This window comes from Anas platyrhynchos, chromosome 4, assembly GCF_047663525.1.
Source record: "Anas platyrhynchos isolate ZD024472 breed Pekin duck chromosome 4, IASCAAS_PekinDuck_T2T, whole genome shotgun sequence".
Classification (NCBI taxonomy): Eukaryota; Metazoa; Chordata; class Aves; order Anseriformes; family Anatidae; genus Anas; species Anas platyrhynchos.
Window position 1 is genome coordinate 47,770,810 of NC_092590.1, and position 24,773 is coordinate 47,795,582.

General features: G+C 40.8%; 3 protein-coding genes across 8 annotated transcripts; 2 read left to right on the plus strand and 1 right to left on the minus strand.

Moving 5' to 3' along the window:
• On the plus strand, positions 1-7,344 carry ABRAXAS1 (abraxas 1, BRCA1 A complex subunit). 2 transcript variants are annotated; one of them, XM_027456899.3, is made up of 9 exons: positions 1-271; positions 748-838; positions 2,191-2,227; positions 2,897-2,963; positions 3,608-3,801; positions 4,719-4,838; positions 5,443-5,527; positions 5,986-6,094; positions 6,239-7,344. In XM_027456899.3, the coding sequence occupies exons 1-9, from the start codon at positions 185-187 to the stop codon at positions 6,664-6,666; spliced, it is 1,218 nt and encodes a 405-aa protein (XP_027312700.1). In that variant the 5' UTR covers positions 1-184; the 3' UTR covers positions 6,667-7,344. The 2 variants fall into 2 exon arrangements, with proteins under 2 accessions (XP_027312700.1, XP_021123782.1); XM_021268107.4 differs by lacking the exons at positions 1-271; positions 2,191-2,227 and having other exon boundaries at positions 751-838.
• MRPS18C (mitochondrial ribosomal protein S18C) lies at positions 7,345-9,169 on the minus strand. Its single transcript, XM_038179034.1, has 6 exons — positions 8,961-9,169; positions 8,771-8,832; positions 8,360-8,443; positions 7,915-7,972; positions 7,542-7,601; positions 7,345-7,453 (listed from the first exon to the last, which is right to left on the minus strand). Exons 1-6 carry the CDS (start codon positions 9,133-9,135, stop codon positions 7,383-7,385), a joined length of 510 nt encoding a protein of 169 aa, XP_038034962.1. The 5' UTR covers positions 9,136-9,169; the 3' UTR covers positions 7,345-7,382.
• HELQ (helicase, POLQ like) lies at positions 9,047-23,401 on the plus strand. 5 transcript variants are annotated; one of them, XM_027456897.3, is made up of 18 exons: positions 9,047-9,391; positions 9,485-10,211; positions 10,701-10,879; positions 11,471-11,671; positions 12,074-12,146; positions 12,623-12,720; positions 13,275-13,373; positions 14,066-14,211; positions 14,674-14,913; positions 15,705-15,846; positions 16,153-16,257; positions 16,784-17,003; positions 17,811-17,968; positions 19,510-19,608; positions 19,903-20,076; positions 20,678-20,791; positions 22,483-22,617; positions 23,155-23,401. In XM_027456897.3, the coding sequence occupies exons 1-18, from the start codon at positions 9,239-9,241 to the stop codon at positions 23,239-23,241; spliced, it is 3,150 nt and encodes a 1,049-aa protein (XP_027312698.1). In that variant the 5' UTR covers positions 9,047-9,238; the 3' UTR covers positions 23,242-23,401. The 5 variants fall into 5 exon arrangements, 4 of the variants coding, with proteins under 4 accessions (XP_027312698.1, XP_027312699.1, XP_038034953.1 ...); XM_027456898.3 differs by having other exon boundaries at positions 9,488-10,211; XR_003497123.3 differs by lacking the exon at positions 23,155-23,401 and having other exon boundaries at positions 19,903-20,012; positions 22,483-22,508.
• The last annotated feature ends 1,372 nt before the right edge of the window (positions 23,402-24,773 follow it).

Here is a 24,773-nt window from a genome sequence, read left to right on the forward strand (position 1 = left end):
CACCGCCTTTCCCGAGGCGCAGAATCCGCGGTGGCCTTGACGCCGGCTCCCCGATCCCATCGCTAAGAGCACGCGGGGGGAGCTCCCGGCCCTGCCCGGCCCTGCCCGGCCCTGCCCGGCCCTGCCCTGCCGCCGCCGGCCGCTGGGGGCTCCGTGCGGCGCGGCGGTGCCGCCATTGTGGGGCATGGAGGGCGAGAGCACCTCGGCCCTGCTCTCGGGCTTCGTCTTCGGCGCGCTGGCCTTCCAGCACCTCAGCACCGCCTCGGACACGGTGCGTGCCGCGGGGACCAAACGGGACGGGAAGGGAGGGAAGAGGAGGGGAGGGCCGCGGGCGGCCATGGCGCAGCGCAGCGACGCCTGCCCCGGGCCGCCTCAGGCAGCGCGGCCGGGACCGGGCGCCGGGAGGCCGGGAATGGGGGGATCGCCGTGGGGGAGGGCGCCGGGAGGCGGCCCGGGGCAGGGAGCAGCCCCAGCACAGCCCTTCTGTGCCGGCAGCGGCTGGGAAAAGTTGCGGGGCCAGCACATGCCCGACCCCACGCCTTCGGCTTTGAATAAAAACACACGGGAGGGAAAACGCTCGAGTGCACCTTAACTCCTGTCCCTTACTACTGATCTCTTTACAAATGAACGAGAACCTGCTTCGTTTTAAATAAACGGACATCAGCTTTTTTTTTCCCCACCCAACACGTGTGTTTTACTACCAGAGCAGCCCTGCTAACGCGAACTTACCTTTCTTCCCCTCAAAAGGAAGGATTTCTCCTGGGAGATGTGAAAGGCGAGGCCAAGAACAGCATCACGGACTCGCAGATGGACGATGTGGAAGTGGTTTATACCATCGGTCAGTGCACCCCAACCCCACCCCTAACAGCGCCGTGCTCTCAGGGCACGCATGGCCACATGGGCAGGGGCCACAACACCAAATACACGTACCAGGCTCCTTTTACAACACTACAATTGCTGAAAATAATTGATCTAAAAAAGTTTAAATCTTAAACAGAAATACAAGTTCTTAGCTCCTGGAATAGTTGTTCTTTGCCAAACATCTTCTCACATTACCGATAAGGCAGGGCTTTGACTTCCTCTTTGTCTTAGCTATGGCACTTCACCCCTGCTCAACAACAGTTGCCTGGCAGAAACTTGGCATATTTCAGCGAGAGGTACTAATGCATTAGAGTTCACACTTCAAAATTTGCAGCTTAAAAAATATTTCATGTGTATGATGCAAATTATACATTTCATTAAGCAGATGAAATAGTATTTTTCCTTAAAATGGTTGTGGCAGTGGGAGTGGATGCATGTATTACAGTAGCCCTTCAAGCAACGTATGCATACACAAATTTAACCTGCTTCTTTTAAAATACTGTCAATAGATCAAGAAAAATAACCATCTAATACAGCACGTTTTCTTTCCAAGTTTACTGAAAGTAGAGAGAATTCATGCCTCATTTCCCAGTTTTACCCAGGGACACAATTAAGGAAGGTGCGACACTTTGCGCAGTTTCACTGCTGAACAAAAAGTACAGGGATTTTTTTTTATTTTGTGGTGCCCCTGATCATGTAACACAGATTTTCACACAGTTAGTTGCTTCATATTTTGTAGAGTTTTATTTATTTTTCTAAATTTATTTTGCTAACTCGTGAAAATGAATATTGTGGAATTTGTGTAAAGGTTTTTCAAATGCCATCACCTACCCTCTTTTTTTTTTTTTTTTCTGGTAGTCAATTTCCCAGTTACCCTTTTTCCAGCTTCATTTTCAAGGCCTACATAAAAGGGTATATGATCAGAACTGGGAAATTGACTACCAGAAAAAAAAGAGGGTAGGTGATTTTCCCGATATCTGTGCTTTGTTGCAAAGTAACTTAAGGGAACTGTTTCATATTGCATTCTATTCCTGTACTCAACAGGGAAGGGAGGGAAAAACAAAATAGCAAATGTGATTTTGCACTGGACAAAACCAAAATGTATCAAAATACATAACTTACGTAAGTGGTTCCCCCTTCCCATTTGAAGAAACTTTGTTACACTTATTTCCTTTCTTAAGATTAAGGTAACTTGAGATTAAGTAGATAATTGGAAATTATAATTGGAAGAGCTCTTCCTTGTTCCTTTCCACAATTCACATGACAGCATACATAAGAATGCACACCTTGAGCTGACAAACCCAAAGTAATATTGCCTTCTCATTTCAGATATACAGAAGCATATACCATGCTACCAGTTGTTCAGGTGAGAATTTTAAGTAAAAAGATATGGAAACAGTTTATATTAACCCTAAATTTAGCTCTGCAAAAAGTTGAACTTGTATTACATGACAGAGGAAATCACGGAGCTGTAACAATGCAGGGTTGGGGCTGTGGAATTACAGAAGCGCAATGCCTTATGTTAACCCTGTATTGGATCTACGAGCTTGCTTTGTGTGTGCATCTAGGTAAAATACAGGTATGGTACACTGCATTCTAGTGAGCGATGCAGAACTATAAGCTACAGAACGAAGTCAAATTGCTGCACAAAAAGCAATGATTGCTTTTAGAAAAGAACACACCCTGACCCCTCAGCCTCTAAGAAGAGAAAAATTAAGAACTTACCAAGATACTGCTAGAGAGGCACTTCGTATCAGATGGAAGGCATTTTTTGTAGTTGTAACTCAGGTATAGAGGTTACCTTTGTGTCCCAGTAGCACTGATGCCAGAAGAGCATCCGTGCTGTACCACCTCAACAGCTATCTGAGCTAACAGCAACGAAACTAAGTGCAGGCCTACCACAGAGGCTGTGTCAGCACAACCTTGATGGCTTTTTTCCCTCCAGTACACCTAGGGCAAGACGACTGCCAAATCACTTGGAAATAATTACTTCCTACAGTAGTGTTTTGTCCTAATTGTCATAATTTTCTTCTAGCTTTTATAATTCTGCAGGAGAACTGAACAAACCAGCCCTGAAGAAAATACTATCTGGCTGTAAGAAGGTATTTTATTTTCAAATCTAACACCTACCACAGGGCCACCTCAGATTTTGAGGCTTGTTCTGATCGGCGGCATTAAACTATTCCATCTTGTACCTAATCCCTCATACTGCTTGTCAAGGCCCCTGCATTATTTATCCCCCTAAATACTACCCATTCAGGATATCTTTGACTAAAGTTTGCCTCTCTGTATTATCTCAACTTGATTTTTTCTTATTAATTTCTCAAGTGAATTCTTTAAACCTTCCAAAGGAATTCCACTAATTTCTAGGTTGAGATCAATTGAGGTCAGCTCACTCCACTGGTTAAGCACCACGTGAACAAAGTCATGTACTGTTTTCTCTGTAGAACGTTTTACAAGAGGAAAAAGTAGAAGCTGGAAAGCAGCAAACAGCTAAATAGTCAAACCAAGTTTGCAGACTTACAGGATTGAGCCAAACCTCAGTAAACGAGCCAATTCAGGAGATTTCACAAGGATAGGAACTGTCATGCCTAGAAAATAGCCTTGGATGCTTTAAGAATTGGAAGTATCTCCTTATGTGTACAGAAGGGTTAACACTCATGAATCTTACTGGACCCTCCGATTTGCTTTGTTATGGCACTCAAGGACATTAAAGAACTGTACTGATGTTCTCTTCTGTCTGCAGAACGTAATAGGATGGTACAAATTCAGACGCAACACAGACCAGGTGATGACATTCCGAGAAAGACTTCTGCATAAGAACTTACAGTCCCACCTATCGAACCAGGGCCTTGTGTTCCTTCTGCTAACTTCTAGCGTGATGACAGAAAGTTGTTCAACGTACAGACTGGAACACGCCTTACACCGGCCACAAGAAGGGTAATCAGTTTGTTCTCTAGTTATGACAAAGCTGTTAAATATTATATACACTATGATTTGACCTTTTTTATTTGATCATTTTTTTAGTTGCAACTGGATTACTATTAATAATAGTTTTTTACTCTTGAAAGCATTAAAGTCAAATATTTTTTATACTGGTAAAGCCCTTACAGGCACAGCTAAAGCCTCACCCTCAAGTTCTGTTCAAGAACTTACTGATTAGCAAGCAATAGGACAAGAGGAAATTGCCTCAACGCGTACCAGAGGAGGTTTGGGTTAAAAGGCAGAAAAACAGGAAAAACTTTGACTGAAAGTGTTGTGAAGCATTGAAACAAGCTGCCAAGGCAAGTGCTTGACTCACCATCCTCGGAAGTATTTAAAAGATCCATACAGTGCTTAGGGTCATGGTTTAGTAGTAGACTTGGCAGTACTAGATTAATGACTGAACCTGATCTTAGCAGTCTTTCCCAACCAAAATGATTCAGGAATCCAAAGACTTGCAGTTATAATCATGTGCAGTGCCAGTACTGGATTGCCAGCTCATTTACACAGTAACAGCTATTGGTGAAATTGTTATTTTACCAAACAGGTAACTGGTTAGTTTTCATCTTTATGTGTAAGTGAAGCTGTATGAAACTGCTCATTGAACTATTCCAAGCTGTTGGTAGCTTTTAATCAGCTTTAGAGGTGTTGCCACTCACTGCCAACACGCTACATTTAACGAAGCACTGCATTACGACACAACTCACATTAAGTCTCCTGTCCTGCAGTTGGGTTTGTTTGGTCTCAGTGATCTGTGACACGACTCCTTCAGCAACAGTTACTGCTGCATGCCTCCGGCTGCGATGCTTACTGTGTGGGGACATTCACCTACTCAAAAGGCATTGAAGCATTTTTTCATACTTATGCTTTTTAAGTCTTTTTCAGAAAGTCCCCTTGGTGGTTACCAACTTGGGCATGGCAGAGCAGCAAGGTTACAGAACGGTGTCTGGTTCCTGCGTGTCTTCTGGCTTCGTGAGAGCAGTGAGACAACACAGGTACAGCACCCAGCTTACGTACCCGTATCGGTCGCTTTCCAGCAGGGCTGGGATAACCGCTTGCGTTAGTTATTCTCAAGTGCCCCTACTGATGCACCCTGCTCACTTCATGCCCTGCAATTACCAGCCTTGACAAGCATCTCGGGAATTAGTTGAGCCACGTGCTCTGCAGAGAGAACAGCCTCAAACTTGGCACCGAGTGCTGAGCTAACCCATGTAAGGTAACCGGAACTGATACTTATGATGCTTATCACTTCACATGCTCTGTCACTAGGATGTAACAATCCTGTTAACAGAAGAGCCCATCCAGACGTTTAGCCTGGAAAGAGTAGTTCATACCTAACTTTTAACTCAAGCTAAAGCTCCAGGTTTCTTCTTGAGCCTCCTAGTTTTATGGATTCACCAGTAGTCGGCGCCATATTCAGTTACTTGGCATCTTGTGAGTAAAGCCTTTAACAAGTCCACCTTAGGAACTGCTAATTCTAAATCAAACTAATGAATGAAGACTTAACGCATCTTTCTGGATTGAAGCTCCTTGACAGTGAACACCAGTACCCATTTCAATCATTAGTTTTGAATTATACAATTTGTTCTTTGTCTGCAGGTCAGACTTCTTTTATGAAGATGGATCCTTACAAGAGGTTCATAAGATAAATGAGATGTATGCCACCTTGCAGGAGGAGCTGAAGGTCAGTCCAGTGTATCTGCTGGTACAGGGATTTTCACTACCACTACAAAATAAAGCAAGGGGGGTAGCACCCTGCAATAAGTCAAACAAAGCTAATTCATCAAACAAAAGATCGTCAAGTTCTTGGCTGTACATTATCTTCTCAGAGACAAGTTTTTATTCAATCAACGTAATCAATAAAACATTAGGGACACTAAAAATTCCTCAAAATATGCCTGTTCCTAGAGCGTCGTCTGTGCTTTGCTCCCCTTTACCCAAAAGTTCCATAGCAAGTAAAACACATGGCATCTGCTAAACAAGGTTTCAGTTCTTATCTGCAAAACAGCCTCAAGCTTCTCATTTCAGCTTTTCAATGCTCTGTGTCTAACATGAGCAACAGTAGCTTTTAAGGGGTTTGCTACAACACTCAATTCAATTTATGGGCACACAGTTAATCTCAAAATGCAATTCTCCTTGCAGAATATATGCTCTACAGTAGAAGTCAGCGAACGATCTGTAGAGAAACTCCTAGCAGAGGTGAGCCAATTGAAAGAAGAAATAAAGAAAAAAAAGCAACAGAAAAATTCAGGTAAGTTATATCCAGTGCTAATATTCGTAAGACTGCCAAGTTGAATTTCATTGGCATCAGCAGAGAACACTCAGGCTTGAAGCCACCAGAACAAAATTGGTTCAAGTTTGAGAGGTCTTCAACTCTAACCTTTGTTTTTTTCAGGGGAGAAAAAAGATCACCCAGAAGAGCCCAAGGAAAATGTTTTGCTTTGTCAGGCCCTGCAAACATATTTCCCCAATTCTGGGCTTCAGACATGTATTGTTTCCTTCAAAGGAAGGAGGATATCCAAGAATTGCTGTAAGACAGACCATAAAATTAATATCACGGACAAACTGACTCTCATGGTGGAGGAAAAGGACTTTCCTGAACATGAAACACGACAATTAACCAAGCGCAAAGTCAAAGGGACCACCGCAGGACCAAAGTCTTTTAAGAAATCCAGATCACTGCAGCTTCACCAGAAGTTACTTCAAGATCAAGAGGACAGCGACCAGGAAAAGAAACTTACTCTGAGTAGCACTGAAACAGATGAGGAGGTGCTGGAGAAACTGAAAGATACGAACGAATACCCACACTCTCCCACTTTCTGATGGCTTAACAGCTTCCCAAACGTATTTGCACAAAAAGCTACTGCCAGCATATTAAAGTAACATATCAATCTACAGCACTGCAGGGATGGAAATAGCTTACTGAATCTTTGTCAAGTACAAAGATGTATTTTAATGCATTAATTCTGTTTGGCGTAAGTTGAACGGAGTCCAAATCACATTCCCTCGTTTGGCCTTCCAGAGTTCAGCCTGGATTTTCTCTCTCTCAGGGTTTTAGGACTACACTAGCAGGGCGTGGGCAGCCAAGTCACGTCACGCACTGCCTCAGCGATACAACCTCAAGGTGCTGCAGAAGAACCAAGGCCACCCCCTCAGTGAGCCTCACCTCAGCAGAAGCCGATGCCAAGAACATCAGATCCAAGGCAACATCCTTACAAACAGCCGTTTACACATGTAGCCAAAGTCTTAATATCTTCCCCTACCATTAGCTCTCCAGCATTCTGTTTTCCCCTTCCTATTGACGGAAGGAAAAAGGAAAAAGCTTCAGCAAGACTTTTGATAACTGCAGTGGTCCATACAGCGGGATTTGTGCTACCCCTCCGGGCATTCCTTATTCCTTTCAACACGTTCAGAGACTTTACACTGCAGCTGACCACCCTCGGTCAGCGATGCAGCACAGCAACCGGTGACATTCCCAATAAAGAATTACATAAGCAGTAATTTAGTTTTATTGTTTATTTCTTTACAGTATATAACTCTCAATACTTAATATTACAAATTTTGGGGTCTGTAAGAAATGCTGTGTTCTTAAACATAACTGGCATAAACCCTGTAAGAAAATCAGATGAGTGGGTTTTTTCTTAAGTCAATGGTAAGCTTGACTTACCAAACACCCAAGAAAGCATAACGATACTTACCAAGTACCTGAGCTCTTTTAATGGTTTTTGAAATTTCCTTCTGCTTCTTGTTACACAAGCCTAAAGAAAAAACATTTTTAGGCTCCTGAGTTGAACAGTAACTCAGTAATAAGTAAAGGGGATAAATCATTTAGTTGCAAATCCTTCTAGTTTTGTCAGTCTTCCTATAAAAACTCATGTGTGTCTATACACACTGCTAAAATACAGAAAAGAATTAGTTAACAATTTAATTTCAAGTCTGATCATGAAGATAAAGGCTTCAAAAATGCATATTATCAGTAGTAGTGACTTGTGTAACCAGATCTAATAAAATCTGACCTCAGCTCTAAAAGACCTTAACATGAGAGAGTAAATAGGATTTAATTTCACCTACCTGTTATATGCCTGCCATAAATGCGGCCAGTGTATGGAGATACAAACTGGGACAGAAGCTATTAAAAAAGAGGAATATCAGTTTGTGTTATTTGTAGTTCAGAGAAGCTTCAGCATATTTGATTCCTTGCATTACATTTTTAATATTTGGGACTATTTCTTACAGAGCTTAGTTTTCCCAGACAGGGGAACAAGGACAGCTTGGACGTCCATAGCATTCTGCATGCCACAGCGAGGCAGAATTTGTAGAACAACGCGCTCCTTTTCAAGGACACCACGTCCCATATATGTACATACAGGCCCAGAGGGCTGAAGAAGTTCCATTGCACTACTTCATCCTTTCCTGTGAACTTCCTCACCCAGCTAACCTTGGGCTGCTGCCTCCCACCCTTTGAGCACAAGGCAGTTACCCTTGTTATCTAAGCACACATTCTCAAAGCACTCACCTGAACATTCTTGTAGTCCACCTTTATCCCACATAAGACGCACTTCTTAGGAGGTTCTTTATAGGGATTCTCCATCTCTACGGGCTGTAAATAGACAATTATTAAGAGGCTGCAATGTTGCAAGTAGATCAGTTTGCACTTATTTTAATTTATGCCGTACAGAAAAGCAGAAAGCGCCTTAACAACAGCGAGGACGTTCAGCATAAGTGACGCTTCTCAAGCATTGCTATGCACGCAGCTGCCTTTACCTATAGTTGTCAAATGCACCGAGCGGTACCTAACAATTTAAAAAGCCACATTCCACACAGCTGCACGACCTATTTCAGCTGTCACCGCACCCAATCAGTTACAATTATCATTAAGATGATCGATTATATTAAGACGTGGGGCGCCCCTGCGCAGGGCCCTCACCTGCTCGGTGCCGGGCAGCGGCTGCTGCTGCAGGAGGCGGCGGGGCGCTGCCCCCCGCGGTGCTGCGGGACAGAGACGAAGCGGTGAGCGGGAGCGGGGCCGGGGCCGGGGCCGGGGCCGGGGCCGGGGCCGGGCTCCCCGCGGCCGGGCTCCCCGCGGCGCCCCCCGGGCCCTCCCCCCCTCCCCTCACCCTGCGCCCAGCTCCGCCGCGCCGCAGCGGCCGCCACCCCCAGCGCCGCCATCTTGTGTCCCACAACCGCCGCCGCTACGTCACTTCCTGCCCGCCGCGGCTCCCGCCCGAATCGCTCTGGCCAATGGAAGCGCGGCCTGCCCCGGCTGGGGGAGGCGATTGGTCGCTGTCGCATCACGTGGTCGTATTTCCCTGGCCGCGCCCCCGGAAGCGGCGGCAGATGGGCGCGGTGTGCGCTGCGCGGCGCTGCTCGCGGGGCTGCCGGCCGGGCCCCGCCGATGGCCGAGCCGCCGCTCGCCGTGCGGAGGAGGAGCCGCCTCGGCGCCGCTCGCAAACGGAGCCGGCCCCCGGAGGGGCACAGCGCCGCCTGCTCGCCGCTGGCCGTCAAGAGAGCGAGCATCGGGGGCGAGGGGACCCCGGCACAGAGCCCGGTACGGGGACGGGGCAGGGCGGCGGCGTGCAGGGGCCCTGCTGTGCCGCGATGTCGCTGCGCGGAGCTAACGCCTGCCGCTCTCTCTCCCCAGCAGTGCGATGACAGCGAGGAGGACATGTTCGGGGACTACGGCAGCTTCTGTGAGGATGACTCGGTCCTGGCACAAGCTCTCGCCACGGAGCCCGCGCACCCGCAGGATGCCGAGGCAGCTGCAGGGGTCGTGCCCGAGAGTCTTCGGCTGGGAACCGACCAGAGGGAGCAGGAGAATTATTCCGCTTCAGAAATAGTGGGCACACGTGCAGGGGATACGGAGCGTGGCGTCCAAACGCCTGCGAGTGACCCACCGGGTGCCAGCGAGGAGCTGGCTGATTCTCTTTTCGATGAACTGCCCTCATCGCAACTCTTGTATTTCGCAGAAATGTGCCAGCCTTCTGCTGGCTCTCAGACAGCTGCAGGCACAGAAAAGGTGGACGCGAGCAAGTGCTCCTCCTCAGACAAAGTCAGGAGCGCATCATCTCCTTGTCCTGACTCTGAGCACAAGAACAGAAGCACAGAATTTTCTAGTGGTATGAAGTCTGATTCCTGTAAAAATACAAGCCTTAAAGATCATCTGAAAAATGCTTTGACTGAAAATGCCAAAGCTCAGACTGTGAAGGTCTCAAAAACCAAGCAGCTTAAAGAAGCTATCTTATCTGAAGAGATTTGTGTAGCTAGGAAAGCTATCGGATCATCGTCTGTCGACATAGGCCCTTTTTATGGATTACCCAGTAAAGTTAAAGATCTCCTCCGGCAGCTTCGGGGCATCGAAACGCTTTATGGTAATAGAACAAATGGTTTCTTCAAAATCAACGTGTACTGTGAGTGAAGTGTTCCCCGATTTCATTTTTTATGGTGCACAGTTATTTCTTTAGGCCTGCCTTTCTGTCTGTTCCTGGCACAGATATTTAAGTTACAATATTTTCAGGTGTGCCAGTAAGATGGTTTAATACCACCCGCTGCGTGGGAAAAGCCTAAGTGATGTTATCTCTCCAGAGGCGTAAAGATAAGGAAGTTAGGGCAGTAGCTAGATCATTTCAGAAGGAGGTTCTTGGTCATTAGGTAAGAGGAGGTTGATGTGGCTTATGGAAATACTTCCTGTGAGAGATTTGAGAAGATACGGGATTTGCAGGCTGGATCTCTGAAAGTTTGTCACATTTCAGTGAAGTTCTCAAGTGCAAAATTAGTGTTTTTTATAGAGTGTAGGCAAAGAGCTGTAGGGGCTCAATATCCCCTTAACAGTTGGCAATGATTCTTTTTTAATTTTTCAGAATGGCAGCACGATTGCTTGACGTTAGAATGTCTACAGCAGAGGAAGAATTTGATATACTCGTTGCCAACCAGTGGTGGAAAAACGCTTGTTGCTGAAATTTTAATTCTCCAGGAATTACTCTGCATGCAGAAGGATGTTCTGATGATCCTGCCGTATGTTGCCATTGTCCAAGAAAAGGTCTGGAAACGGTGTTCTTGGTATTATTGGTCTTGTGCAATGCGCCTTGTTAACGTGGCTGACTTTAATAATAGTTTAATAATAATGGTTGGAAAATGTGTTGTGCGTGAACACCTCTACAGAAGTGACTGGCTTCTCTTTTAAGTGCTGCTCTGAGACAGTTATTTTCTGATAAGACAGATTGTGGTTATCACTTCCAGATGCTGAGTGATACGATAAGAAATGTGCTGATTCTTTAAGTAACAGTGTGCTGCTGTGTTGCCTGATTTTTATTTTTTTTTTTGGTCTTCTATCAGTGTTTTCTGCTGTCTACCCTGCCAGAGAAATCACTTTGTAATAAAAACAGATCTAAAGAAACCAAGTTAGAGAATGGTTTTAACTCAAGCTTGATCAAATTTGCAGACAGTTTAAGTTTTCAATTTTCAAGGGAAAGTTCTTATAGCTAATATTTTCATTTCCTTAAACAGTTAATTTGGATGTGGGTAGGTTAAATGCACACTGAATTCTTGAAACAGGTCTAAATTTCAAACTGAGTGTGAGTTTGGTTTCTAACTGACATTGTTGTTTTTGTTTTGTTTTGTTTTTTAATAGGTTTGGGGTTTATCAAGCTTTGGGATAGAATTAGGTTTCCTGGTTGAAGAATACGCGGGAAGTAAAGGACGATTTCCACCCATCAAGAGAAGATGTAAAAAGTCCCTTTATATTGCTACAATAGAAAAAGGGCATATGCTAGTGAATTCCTTGATTGAAACAGATCGAATCGGTGACCTTGGTCTTGTTGTGGTGGATGAGGTAGGTTACAAGATTTGGCTTAATCAGCAAGGAGCCTTGTTTGAATTGATTGGTTTAGTTTTAAGTGCCTATTGTGTCATAAGTTGTGTCACTTTGTTACTGCATGGGCACTTAGGAAAGTTGAACTGTAACCAATGCCTGTTGTGCTGAATGTTACTTTTCATTAACAGAAGCATTTGTTGCTACATCAGAGCAATAGACCAGCTCTTGACCTACTGTGTTAGTGGTTGACTGTGAAATTAACTTTTTCTCAGCTTGGTTCTATGCAATAACAGAACAGAGAGGGGAAGAAAAAGCCATTTTGAGTTGTTTGCTTTATGTTTTACCCTTTTTTGTGTTCTTTGTAGACACTCTTGCAGCACACTAATCCTCATCCCTTTTCGCTTTCTTTTCTGTCTGCAGTTGCATATGCTTGGTGAGGGAAGTCGTGGGGCAACACTGGAAATGACTCTTGCAAAAATACTCTACACAAGTAGTAAGTCATGTCTGCAGTCAGCCTCACTAAAATGTTGTTGTGCTGTCATCTCTAGGGTCAAGTCTTGGCTTTGTTTTCTAGTTGGTCTTGACTGCTTTTGAAAAATGTGGCATGTGCATGCTTTAACATTGTTGACTGGTTTGACTGCTAGAGATGTTTTACCCTGTAGTGATGGGCTGAGTGTTCTTGAAACTTTTTTGATACTTCCCTGAGAAATCCTGAGTATTGTCAAATGTCTCCATTTCTTCGTAGGAGCCCCTTAGCCATTGCAATTAAATGCCTCTATAGAGAAGGATTCCTTTTTTATGTTTACGTCTCAGGTAATATTTCTTAGCTATAACCCTATGAAACCTGCCACTTTGGCATTTAAAAACAAATACTAACAATAAATAAGCAGGATTGTGAGTTAAATATTGAGTAGAAGTGTTTAAAATTGTGAGCACAGTAATGAACTCATCTCAACTTCTGTTTTACAGAAAGCACACACATTGTTGGAATGAGCGCGACTCTAAATAATGTTGGAGACCTCCAAAAGTTCCTGCGAGCAGAGTACTACACTAAAAATTTTAGACCGGTCAGTACATGAGATACTGTGAAGTGGCATATGTTTTTAGCTTTAAAATGGTGGCAGTTCTGTGTTCTCAAAAATCAAGTAATACACCTGCTAATGCTTGTAGTTGTCCTAACAGAAAATCTTTCTTTCTCGGTTTTGCAATACGCTTAGTGTATTGTATATGTACAAGTGTAAGTACCTTTATAAAGTTGTGACAAACAATTTCTCATTTTAAGCCAACTTCTAAAATAGAGGGTTAAATCATTGCAGTTCCCTTGATATGCATGCAGTCTGGTGTGTGTGAGTGCTGATGCTGAGAACTGTTTATGACTACATGTGATACATGTCATATTCATAGCTATAATTAGATACTTGTTTTGTCAGGGCAGGTAATTAAAACTATTTATTTCAAAAAATCTTTGTGGGGTGGAGTGCACACTTGTATGCGTGCAAGTATTTCGTGTATGAATTGTGATGCTTATGAAAAAACACATCAGCTGCACATCAGCAATAGCTTAATCTTTAGAGATGGCTTGGTAATTCAGTGTTTCTGTTTCTGGCTTAAATCTACCTAGGTAGAATTAAAGGAATACATTAAGATCAGAGACACAATTTATGAAGTAGACAGCAAAGCAGAAAATGGCTTTACTTTTTCACGTCTCCTGAATTTCAAGGTAAAATCTCAGTTCCTTAGAACTAAGATAGAAAAAACATTAATTGACATGTTTACAGTGCTTTCATAAAAGAAACTACAAATGAACTATCACATCACAGCAATGCCTATTACGAAGAAAATGGTAGGCTTGTGGGAGGAAGAAGTCCTTTAAAATGCTTAACCCTATTTTAGATGTGTGGTTTTTTTGTTGTTTTTTTACTGCTCTTAAGGTAGATGATAGGGGTTTCTTCAGTATTTTCACATGTGAGGAACAATGGACTTGGGAATTCCAGATCAATAAATGCTGTAGATTTTCTCAGCAGCGTATTGCTTTTAAACAACAGTAAAAGCTATGTATAAGCTTATTACTGCCTTAAAGGCATACACTCTAACCTTAAGAGTGGTGGGTGAGGGTAAACTGCCACTAGCACAAGCAACGTGGTTAATGTCAATAAAAGTTGTGGTATTAAGGAGAAAAATGATGAGCATTTGATTCTTGGATTGCTGTATCCCCCCAGTTCAAGCTGGATCTTTTGATACACTGTAAATTAACAAATTGGGAGAACTTAATCCTACAGAATCTTCCATTTAACTCCCCTTAAAGCAAATGGAAATATCCTAGTGAAGGCAAGGAGATACTGAGTAGTTGCTGAATTTAGGACTTGAATTCTAAGTTAAACAGATTGACATATGTTTATTTTTTAATGATAGTATTCTAGTAATCTGAAGAAAGCAGATCCTGACCACATCATTGCACTGGTCACTGAAGTTATTCCAAAATATTCCTGCCTAATCTTTTGTCCGACTAAAAAGAACTGTGAAAATGTGGCTTCAATGGTCTGCAAGTACCTGAACAAGTACGTTCCTCTTTCTTTTTTTATTATATGTGGGATAATTCACCAGAACTTGGGATTTATCTTCACTAGTATGAAAGTGTCTTTCCCTGGTGATGGCAAGTAAATACTTAAGTGAATATAGAATCATGTTCAGTTAGTAACTGGGTAAATGATAGGGAACTAATCATTACTGAACTAATGTTGTAAAGAAGCAATTTTTCAACAAATTATTTGATCAAGGAATAAATAGAGGACAAATAATTACAAATACTGAAACCATCTAACCTTGTGTCCTATTGGCATTGGTCTTATCTGCAAGCTGCTTAGCAAACACCAATGAAATCTCCAACCTTGACTAGCTACAGGAATACATAAGGAACAGAATTACAGTAAACCTGCCTGCCTTAATAACTTAAGTGGTTATTGATTGATCAAAGTCTAAAATATATGTGTATATATAAATAATGCTTTTCTTTCTCAAAGAGAATTTAGATCTCACAGGGAGAAAGAGAAAGAAGACCTCATTAAAGACCTAAAGAACATTGGGAATGGAAGTATCTGTCCTGTTTTGAAACAGACAATACCTTTTGGTGTTGCCTATCACCATAGTGGACTTACAAATGATGAAAGAAAGAGCATAGAGGAAGCATATTCTAGAGGTGTCCTGTGTCTTCTTGCTTGCACAGCTACATTAGCTGCTGGAGTCAACTTGCCAGCTAGAAGGTTAGTCACCCCAAAACATTACTCGTTTTCATTAATTCTTGTTTTAAAAAATATATATATAAAATTTGAAATATCAATGTTGCGTTAAGTATGTTCAAGGTATTATCAGGAAGCTTCCTGATAACTAATTCCATATGTTCAGCTTGAGACATAAGTGAAAAATTTGTATTTCTAATTAGGAGATGTGAATCAATAGTAAGTCCCTTAGAATGCATAGTTGAAGAACACTTTCCTAAACAGATGAAGTACTGAGAAATTTCTTCAGTAAACAGTAACTTTACCCAGAAGAATAACCAAGTCATAGCACTTCTTAAATGCTTTCCTAAGAACAATGTTTAAATCCTAAAGTAAGCCTTTCCTAAGGGGATAACTGTTAAATGTTTTACCATATGTGTGCATGTATATTTGAATAACACATCTGAGGGGGGAGAACCTAATGTTCATACAGAGAACTGTGGTTTGCTTTCAGCATTGCTGCCTCCAGGGAGTTGCACAGGTTTTCATAGGGGTTACTTTCCATCTCAGTGGTTTTCAGTCTTCCGCTCAAACCTTGCACTAGATACAAAGGCTCTGCAGCAAGTAACTGAAATGGGTTATGGTTCCAACTTCATGTTGTTAGACATTGTTCATTTGCACATGCACTGAAACAATCACACCTAATTTTGCTTAGCTTAGCTGCTAAGAATGAAACATATCCAGAGAACGTATTTGTAAGATACTGATTTCAGCTTTAGTAATCTAAATATGAAGCATGACTTATCAAGGTGGTTTTTGGTTTTGTTTTAATACAGGGTTATTTTGAGAGCCCCTTATGTTGCTACTGATTTCCTGAAGAAGAACCAATACAAACAAATGATTGGCAGAGCTGGTCGAGCTGGTATTGACAATGCTGGTGAAAGTATTCTCATAGTGCAGGAAAAAGACAAGCATTTGGTAACTTTAACAAAGCTGGTGGTGATTTAAGTCCTTGGATTAAGCTGGTGGGATAAACAGGTGGAGCTGCACTCTTCAGCCTAATATCTGTGGACTAACCATTCTAAGTGTTTGACTTATGTAATTATAACTTTTAATTGCCTTGGTTCATACATGGTTTGTTTTCAGGCATTAGCTGAAATGTTAGATGTCTACAGTTACTTTCTTTATAAGCAGAATCATGAGTATCAGTACTTGAAAAGGATGGTTTATAACTATTGCATGAATATTTCTTATCTACTAATATATCTCCCGGGACTTTTTTAGGTTCAAGATTTAGTTACCAGTCCTTTGGAGAACTGTTACAGCAATCTTCTACCAGAGTTCACCAAGGGAATGCAGAACCTGTTGTTATCTTTGGTTGGATTGAAGGTATCAGTAAACTCTTCTGAGCAGTTTAAATTCTTGGGGAATGTGATTAAACACAATATCTGATTATACAGGAAAACCAGATATTTTCAACAGTTAAACTTAGCAGCACAGCTTCTCTTCAGATGACAGGCATTAAAGCTGGGATTAGTATTTTTTTTTTAGCCTAAGTTTAAAAAAAAAAAATGTGATGCAAATTGACATTTGCCCAATGTGGACAAGGCCAAAATTACAGGATTTTTTTAAATACTTCATTTCTGGTACTAGATTCTAAAAAAAGAAATTGGCAACAGGGAAAACAAATGAATGTAGTGGGGTACGTAGAATAATAAACAGCTGAATGTAAGGTCCTGTCAGATCAGCGATAGACTCGATAGACTGTCTCTTTTATTTGTCATATAGTTGCATACAAACATTTTATTAATATGATAACTAGATGTCTCTTAGCGAGTAAATTGTTCTGAATAGCTTATGTTTTGTTCCACATAATGACACGTTTACACATGCTAATAGCTTGCAAAATTTATAGATTGCAGTTACCCAAGAGGAAGTGTACGATTTTTTGTGCCATACATTGCTGGGTGTTCAGCAGCAGCTGCTGTCTAAGGAGAAGAGCCTCTCAGAGCTGGTTAAAGATGGGCTAGAAAGTCTAATAGAAAAAGGACTCCTAAGAGTAAAAATAGTGGAGAAGGACCAAAATTCCAAAATAACATTAGCAATCACACGGTTGGGTAAAGCTGCATATAAAGGTAAGATGTCTTCTATCTTTCATCAAACTTGTAATCTCGGATTTATCTGCATTTACTATAGCATCCTGTCTTCTCTTTGAAAAGGCAATGAAAAAAAAAATGCTCTTACCATGCTAGTTCAGTTACTACATAATGTAGTGAACTGAAAATGGGTATTAGCAAGTGTCACGTGTCTGAATTTTACAGGATTGAATTCCAACAACATCCTTCACAAGGAGAATCAAACCAGAACTGTATCAAAATTAATGGTTTAATTTTATTTAGTGTTTGGAATAAAAATGATTGCCTTTCTCATTTTATAATTAATTCTTACAAGTAGATATTGTGAGGCATGTTAATTTATATTTTTTTTTTAGCCTAGAGGGGAATAAGAGGCAAAGGAATTATATGGCTTTTAGTTCAAATGTAATGCAAAAATTATACCAGGAAGTCTGGTTTTCCATCTCATAGCGCAAAGATGTAGGGCAAGGAAAGCAACTGTAATAGGACAAAACTTGTATTTATTGAATCTATGAGACTTGGAGTTAGTTAAAGCCAAGAGAATTCAAATGTTCCAAAAACATACAAAATGGGTGTGTATGTGAAAATCAGTGACTTACTTTCCTCGGTTCCCTTTTATGAATAATGATAAATGACAACAAATAGTTAGTCTACTTTTTTGTTGTTGTTGTTTTGTAATTTAGATGGTGTACAACAAGTTTTTGGTTTCGTTTTTTGGAAAACAAAGAAGAGACTCTGAGTGAAACCCTATTGTGCTTTACTCTGTATGACTGCCTGCAATTCCCATACATTGTGTGCTTATTCTAGGGTCTATAGACTTGTCGTACTGCAATCTTCTTTACAAAGAATTGAAGAAAGGTTTGGAAGGGCTGGTTCTTGAGAGCAGTTTTCATCTTCTCTACCTGGCAACTCCATATGATATGGTTTCTAACTGTAGCCCAGATTGGATGATATACTTGAGACAGGTGAGAATTAACTTTCAGACGTGGATCAGGGCATGTATTAATGCAGCATAGTGAATTTTGAAAGTGTCTACACATACACAATCTAATCAGTAGGGTAATGCTTTCAAACGGTAAAAACATTACTGTGTTTTCAGTCACAGTACAGAACTGCTTTCCTTTTTCTCAGAAATGTAATTTGCTTTATGAATCACCGTTTTGTCCTTTTTGTGAGAAACAGTATCATGAAACATCTTTTTCTGACATCTCAAATCTTGACTCTAACTTCAATGCTAGCCTTACCATAACCAGAAGGATTAATCTTGAACAGGAATTTCCTATAAACTAGTTATCCTTGTCCTGCAAGGAAAGCGCAGTTAAATGAGCCACTTTTACCTTCTGATGCTCTACCATTGCATCCTTAGTTTTGGAAGCAAAATCTGCTAGTGAATGTGAAGTCTTAATCCTTATGGTTTCTATATCTGAGTCTACTGCTCAACTCCAGTCATAACTGCAAGGATTATCTCCATGAGCAGTATCTACCTACAAACTACTGTGCTTACGTGCACTGTAAAAATACAGATCTTACTCTAGTCCAGTGTGCTCTGCAAGATCCACCCATAATCCAAATACCTAGTTCCTTGAAGTGTACTGTGCTGGGGGTATCATTAAAATCTGCATAACTAAGTTTCTTAAGATGTGGTACTCGAGAGTTTGATAGTTAAAGGCAAAAAAAATTCTGTTTTGACTGAAGAGAAGTCTACGTAGTGTTCAATTATATATGCTGAAAAGCATTGTTTTACTTGAAGTAATAGACATCTGATTTCTGTAACGTGCTGCATAAGGGAACTAAATATCTGTGAATTTGAAATGAAATTATCATGGAGTCTGCAGAGCAGCTGTTAAACCTGGAGAACAGGAAAAATATATGCTTTTTTGTTATGGACATAGTTGTTTCTGAAATATTTGGTGAGGCTGAAACTGATCTTTTGTTTCATAAGCTGTTATTAGCATTTTTAAAAATTTGGGGGCAGACATGAAAATTCAGGTGATATTGATGTAGATGATCCTTAAGGGTCCCTTCCAACTCAGGATATTCTATGATTCTATGACATAACTTGAAAAATTGCTACTGTAAATAAGAGTGGCTGTTCGTTCTCCAGTGCCTTTAACTTGTTTGTCTTGATTTTTATATAAATACAGAAGTAAATATCTGTACAAAAGGAGGAGAGGAACATGATGCTGTCTTCATTTAAACGTACAGATTCTTTTTATGCATATCCACCAGCAGTTTATCAGCTGAACACATCTGTGTATGTAGCTTTAAACCAGTGTAGTTAAAGGTGGAAAAAGTATTAAAGTTCATAATTCGTGGGGGAAAAGGGAAAACGAATTTACATACCTGCCTGTAGGTGGTATAAATTATAGACAAACTGGATGCAGAATACTTTTTAAAGCTAACTGTAGCACTTACACCTTGTCTGAAGCTGTTCTGATTTGTAACATTTAACTTCTAATGAGTTGTTACGAAAAAATGATTTTGACTGTAGTCAATCTTTCTTTAGTTCAATCAGCTAAGTGCAGCAGAGCAAACAGTAGCAGATATGGTGGGAGTACCTGAAAGCTTTATTGCAAAAAAGGCTTCTGGTCAAGCCATCAGAAAGGTAGGCTGGATGTTTCTTACACCTAAGACAATAGTGTAGTCTTTTAATTCGACTGTTTGGAAATGTTAGATTACTTTTCTGAAAGTATTCGTTAATTACTAGTGTTCTTTTACATATTAACTTCCTTTTAACCTCATTAGTTTTTCTTCTTTAATGTACCAGGGTTTAGCATAAATACCCCTATTTTAGAGATGTGAAGGAACAGAGATGAAAGGACTTGATCCTTAAAGTCCTTATTAGTAGCAAGTCTTGAACTTGATATGGGTACTGAGTTCTAACTTGTTTTATTCCTAGAGTGTGGACAGTGCTTCTGTAAACAGGCTCTACCTGACATTTATCCTATATAACCTACTGAAAGAAACCAACATATGGAGCGTTTCAGAAAAATTTAATCTGTCCCGAGGGTATGTTCAGAATCTCCTTAACTCTGCTGCCTCGTTTGCTTCTTGTGTTCTACATTTCTGTGAGGTAATGTGTTATATATCGCAATATTTTCTTTGGTATTCATTTTCCAAAATGTGTAGTTTCCTTCTGTTACACTAGAATGTAATGCAGGCATTGTATTTCACCCCTCTTGTGCAAAACTGTACATTTCCTGTCAAGAAAAGCATGCTAGTGCAATGACACATGTTTCTGGTATTAACAGTAGATTTTATGGACTGAAAAGGAAAATATAATTACTGTACAGGTCATTCATCGGAGTCATAAAGTGCTGTTGATTGGAGCTGATAAGTGTGCCTCAGAGATAAGGCCATCTGGTTGTAGAAAGTCATTGTGGGAGAAGAGCTACCTTGGCTGGTTCTTGTTTTCTTTCTCGTTTGAAATAATGCATTTATTGTCCTTCAGAACTCTCCCAGCTTTAGCTGAGGAGTGCTAAATAAAACTTTGCAACTAGCTGGAAGGATAACAAACTAGAGCTTTACTGCTGTCTAAAAAGGCCAGGTGCATGCTCTAGCAGAGCTCTAACAGTTGTACCTGCAAGTATAGGACTTGGGATCAGTTTCTGCATGTAAGTACTTTTTTCTGTGTTTAAGTTAATTTTTATTTTTAACTGTTCTCGTCTCAACAGGAACTGGAGGAATTTTGGGTTTACAAAGCCCTGCTGACAGAACTTACCAAGCACTTGACGTACTGTGTTAAGACAGAACTCATTCCGCTGATGGAGGTAGCAGGGGTTCTAGAGGTAAGGAAACCACATCTTGTACATCTTCAATGTTAACTTTGATGCTCGTTGAGGTGTCTCTGGAGGACCAGCTAGTATTTTATTCAGAATTGGCATCGTGCAGATATCCCACAATAGTCCTGGAGGCCAGGGGGAAAAAAGGTCTGGCTGTTTAGGTAACGTGAGCGGGAGCCAGTCACGTTTTTCTTCTGGCTGCTACTGCAGCAAGTGTGAAAACTGTGTTTGCTTAATAGTTTTGAAATGTCTGCTCAAGAGTAGGAAGATGATCACAGAAATATGTCAAGTTCTATTGGAAACTTAAGCTTTTATGTTCACTAAAGCTGCTACATGTATTTTAGATAAGAAACATAACCAGTCTGACCTGAGGACTCCCATTCAAGTAGAAAAATATATCAGGGCCTCTGTGCAAGGCTGTGAGTCACTACTGGAGATCTTTTCAAAAGGCTCTGTCTTTTCTATCCAGCATACTCTAGAAACTAGTTAGTCAGCAAACTACTGAATTTGGAGGCTGTGAATTCTTATGCTGAAAAGTCAAACGATGAAGACCTCAGGCTTGATGCTTCATATATGAAACTGACTGAATTTAATGCAAAGGGGAAAGAAAGGCTTATTCCATAGCTTGAAGTCTGTAAGGGCTCGGACAGCGTGATTCTGCTGAAGTTGTATTGTATAGGTTGTTCTGGGCGTTTATTGTTCTCATCAAGTTACTTCTGTACTGGAATTAAAACTGTACTGACAAATGATGTTTGTAGCAGACAGACTGTAACCTTGAGCAGGCATGATTTGCATAGGTTTCTGTGGAGGGGACTGATAAAATCAATGTTTTTCTTACCATAGCAAAGGAGAAATTAATGATGATTTTCTTAGACAGTTCCCAAAGAACAGTCTGTAATCTTTCCATGAGATTACTCACTCACAGGGAGTGGTTCTAGGCCATCAGTCTATATATATATAGAGAGAGAGAGAGAGAGAATATATATCTACAATACTGTTATTACTGTATTGTGTGTGTATATATATATATATATATACACAATACTGTTCGTAGCTGCATTGCATGTTGATACCACAATGGGATCAAGCCAAATAAAAAGATGCAGATCACAGACACTACCATGCTGATCATCATAATCAAATTCAAGAGAATCTCTCCTGTTCTTGTGAACTCACAGCCATGACTTGGCACAAAACTATTAAAAAAATCTGTTGACTGAAGGAAAACGCCTTGAACAAGAAAGTATAGTATTTTCAGGACTTCTGTGGAAGCTCAGAAGACTATTGCAAGTTGCAGAAAAATAGGAGCAAGATGTCTCAGGCAAAATCAGCTTTTCTTTGATTTTGATCTCCAAAGAGTACAAGGAGAGTCATTCATGTCACTGACAGCAAATTCAGAAAACATGACCAAACTAGAGGCTAGCAGAAACAATATTGTCCAGGTGCAGAGGAAATGATGCTTGGGTTTACTCAGAACTGGGTAAGGTTAGCAGGGAGTAAATCCTATGTTTGGAGGGGGTGGGGGTGGATTAAGGATCCTTAGTGCCAGTTTTAGTTAGTTTTGGTGTTCATGCAAGATCAATCAAAGGGAACCAGACTTATGTAAAAGATGAAATGTTTGAGGTGGATGCAGAGATTGGGACTCTGAGGGTTCTTATTACCCTTTCTAATAACTTAACACTATTTTTTGCTTGCAGGCACGAGCTAATCAGCTTTATAACGCAGGGTACAAAACCTTAGCACACTTAGCAAATGCAAATCCAGAAACTCTGGTGAAGACAATTGAGCATTTGTCGCGGCGTCAAGCCAAGCAAATTGTTTCATCTGCAAAGGTAAGCAAGTAGGTTCAAAGAAACTGCTTCAGGAATGCCACATTTCAGAAGTGGATGTTTGACACGAGAAGGAAGTGCAGGATTTGGCTGAGCACTTGTGGACATTTGTGATGCCAACATTGATCAGTATTAGTACAGTGAAGTATTTTACTGAGCGTATCATTTGTCTAAGATAGTTACAAGAGAGGAGTTAATTAGCAATCGCTGGCCCTCAAGCACATGAATGACAGGCAAACAGAAATTTCCTTAAACCAGTTCACTTTTATACAGGATAGTGAAGAGTTGTCTTCAGCAGGCAAGCAAAAACCAGAAATGTTTTGATAGGTGGTCTGAAACACTAAGTAGTGCAAAATCGTGGTATTAGTACATGAGAAAACATGTTCCTGGAGGCAAAGATTCTGCAGTCTTATTAGCAGCAGCATTTTTTGATTCATTTTTCAAGACCAGATACAAGCCTGGAAAGCAGTGTTGGTGTTCTACCCTCAAATTATAGCAAAAAATTGTATTCATTTCCTAATGATTTGATTGTTATTTCAGATGCTGCTGACTGAGAAAGCTGAGGCTTTACAAGAAGAAGTAGAACTCCTCTTAAAGGTGCCTACAGATATTCCAGAGACTTCCTGACCAATTCAGTCATTAAAAAAAAAATCATGAATTCAAATATTTGAATGTTTTAGCTTTTAGCTTTGTCCCATGTAAATGTACTGTAAATATAATAAATATTTAATGCCTTTTGTATACATCATATTTGTGTGTATTTTGAATTAAAAATATTTTTTGCAAAGTTGTATTCATTTGAAGTTTTTTTTTAAGCACCTCTTCAGCAATAGACCAAAATTTAAAAAAAAAAAAAAAAAAAAAAAAAAGTGCTATTAAAATCATTCTTAATACATAGTTCCAGGAACACTTAGGGGACTGCACTAAGTAGTGGTGTGTACTTGGTCCTAGAGCTTAGGTTCATAGATGGCTTAAGCAGAGTAGAAAATGCCTAAGTGTGGTAAAAGATTTGAACAGCCATGTATGAGTGAAGTACTCCAAAATTCCTTCAGGTAGGAATCCCTATGTCCTAGGAGTAGCTAATGGAGTGAGAAGTAGAGCTGTAGTTTTAATGCGGGAGTGCCAGAGTTGCACAGGGAATTGTAGCTACTATCTAGTCTAGGCATTTTTTAACAGATTGGAACACCACATCACTACTCAGTCTCTGCAAATGCCTGAAGAGACAATTTACTAAGCCTTCTAAATAGTTTAAATTTGCTTTAAAGGTTTTTAAACTTCATTGTTGCATATGAAGACTGACTTTTTAAGTCAATCTCAGAAGCCATATAAACAGAAGTAACTTGAAAAAATGCCTGAAACATGCAGCTGTGACACAGTAACCTCCTTTTCAAAGCTGGTGTGTAGTGCGTGATAATGTTGAAGTGTTTCACATGAAGAGTGACTTGAAAGCTCTGCCAGATGGATGGGTTGAGCCATGGTAGCTTTTGTCAATATAAGCTTAAACTTAACCTATAGAGTGCCTTTGTGAAATGAGCCAGCCCTTCCAGCTAAAGGAAACCTGAGGTAAACCTTCAACAAAAAACATTAAATAACTTGGTCTTGTAGTCAGTTCTACCCTAGTGTGCAATTGTGTTGGGATTCCAGAGGTAAATGGGAATGTTTTTAAATCCCAGTGGGGTTTGTAGTAAAGGACTGGATAAGGTGGAACTCCACAGAAAAAAAGGTGTGAACAAATTATATGTGTTTCATTGCTGACTTGGTTGCTATCAAACCATTGTTTATCTAACCCAGCAATTGAGTAAATGCTTTGTGTTAGCCTTTCTTTTGACAGAAACATGCCTCTAACACCAAAATTATGATAGTTTGTAATGGCTTAGGAGCTTTAATAAACAGAAGTGTATGCTTTGAGTATTAAAACAGGCTGAGAACTTCAGCTGCCCTCTTTAGGGGAACATGAGTTATTTCCACAGCTAGATGGGCAGTGCCTGATGCTTGAGGCTCTATGACACATGGTTTTGGGAACACCAGAACACGTTACGTTGGTTCTTACAATAAGATGGAACTGTCCCCCAGGTGCAGCAGTAATATTTGCCATGGTCTGAGGTTATCTAAGCATGTCTCCGCCTGCCTTGCCCTTCTCATTAGGTGAAATGTTAGAG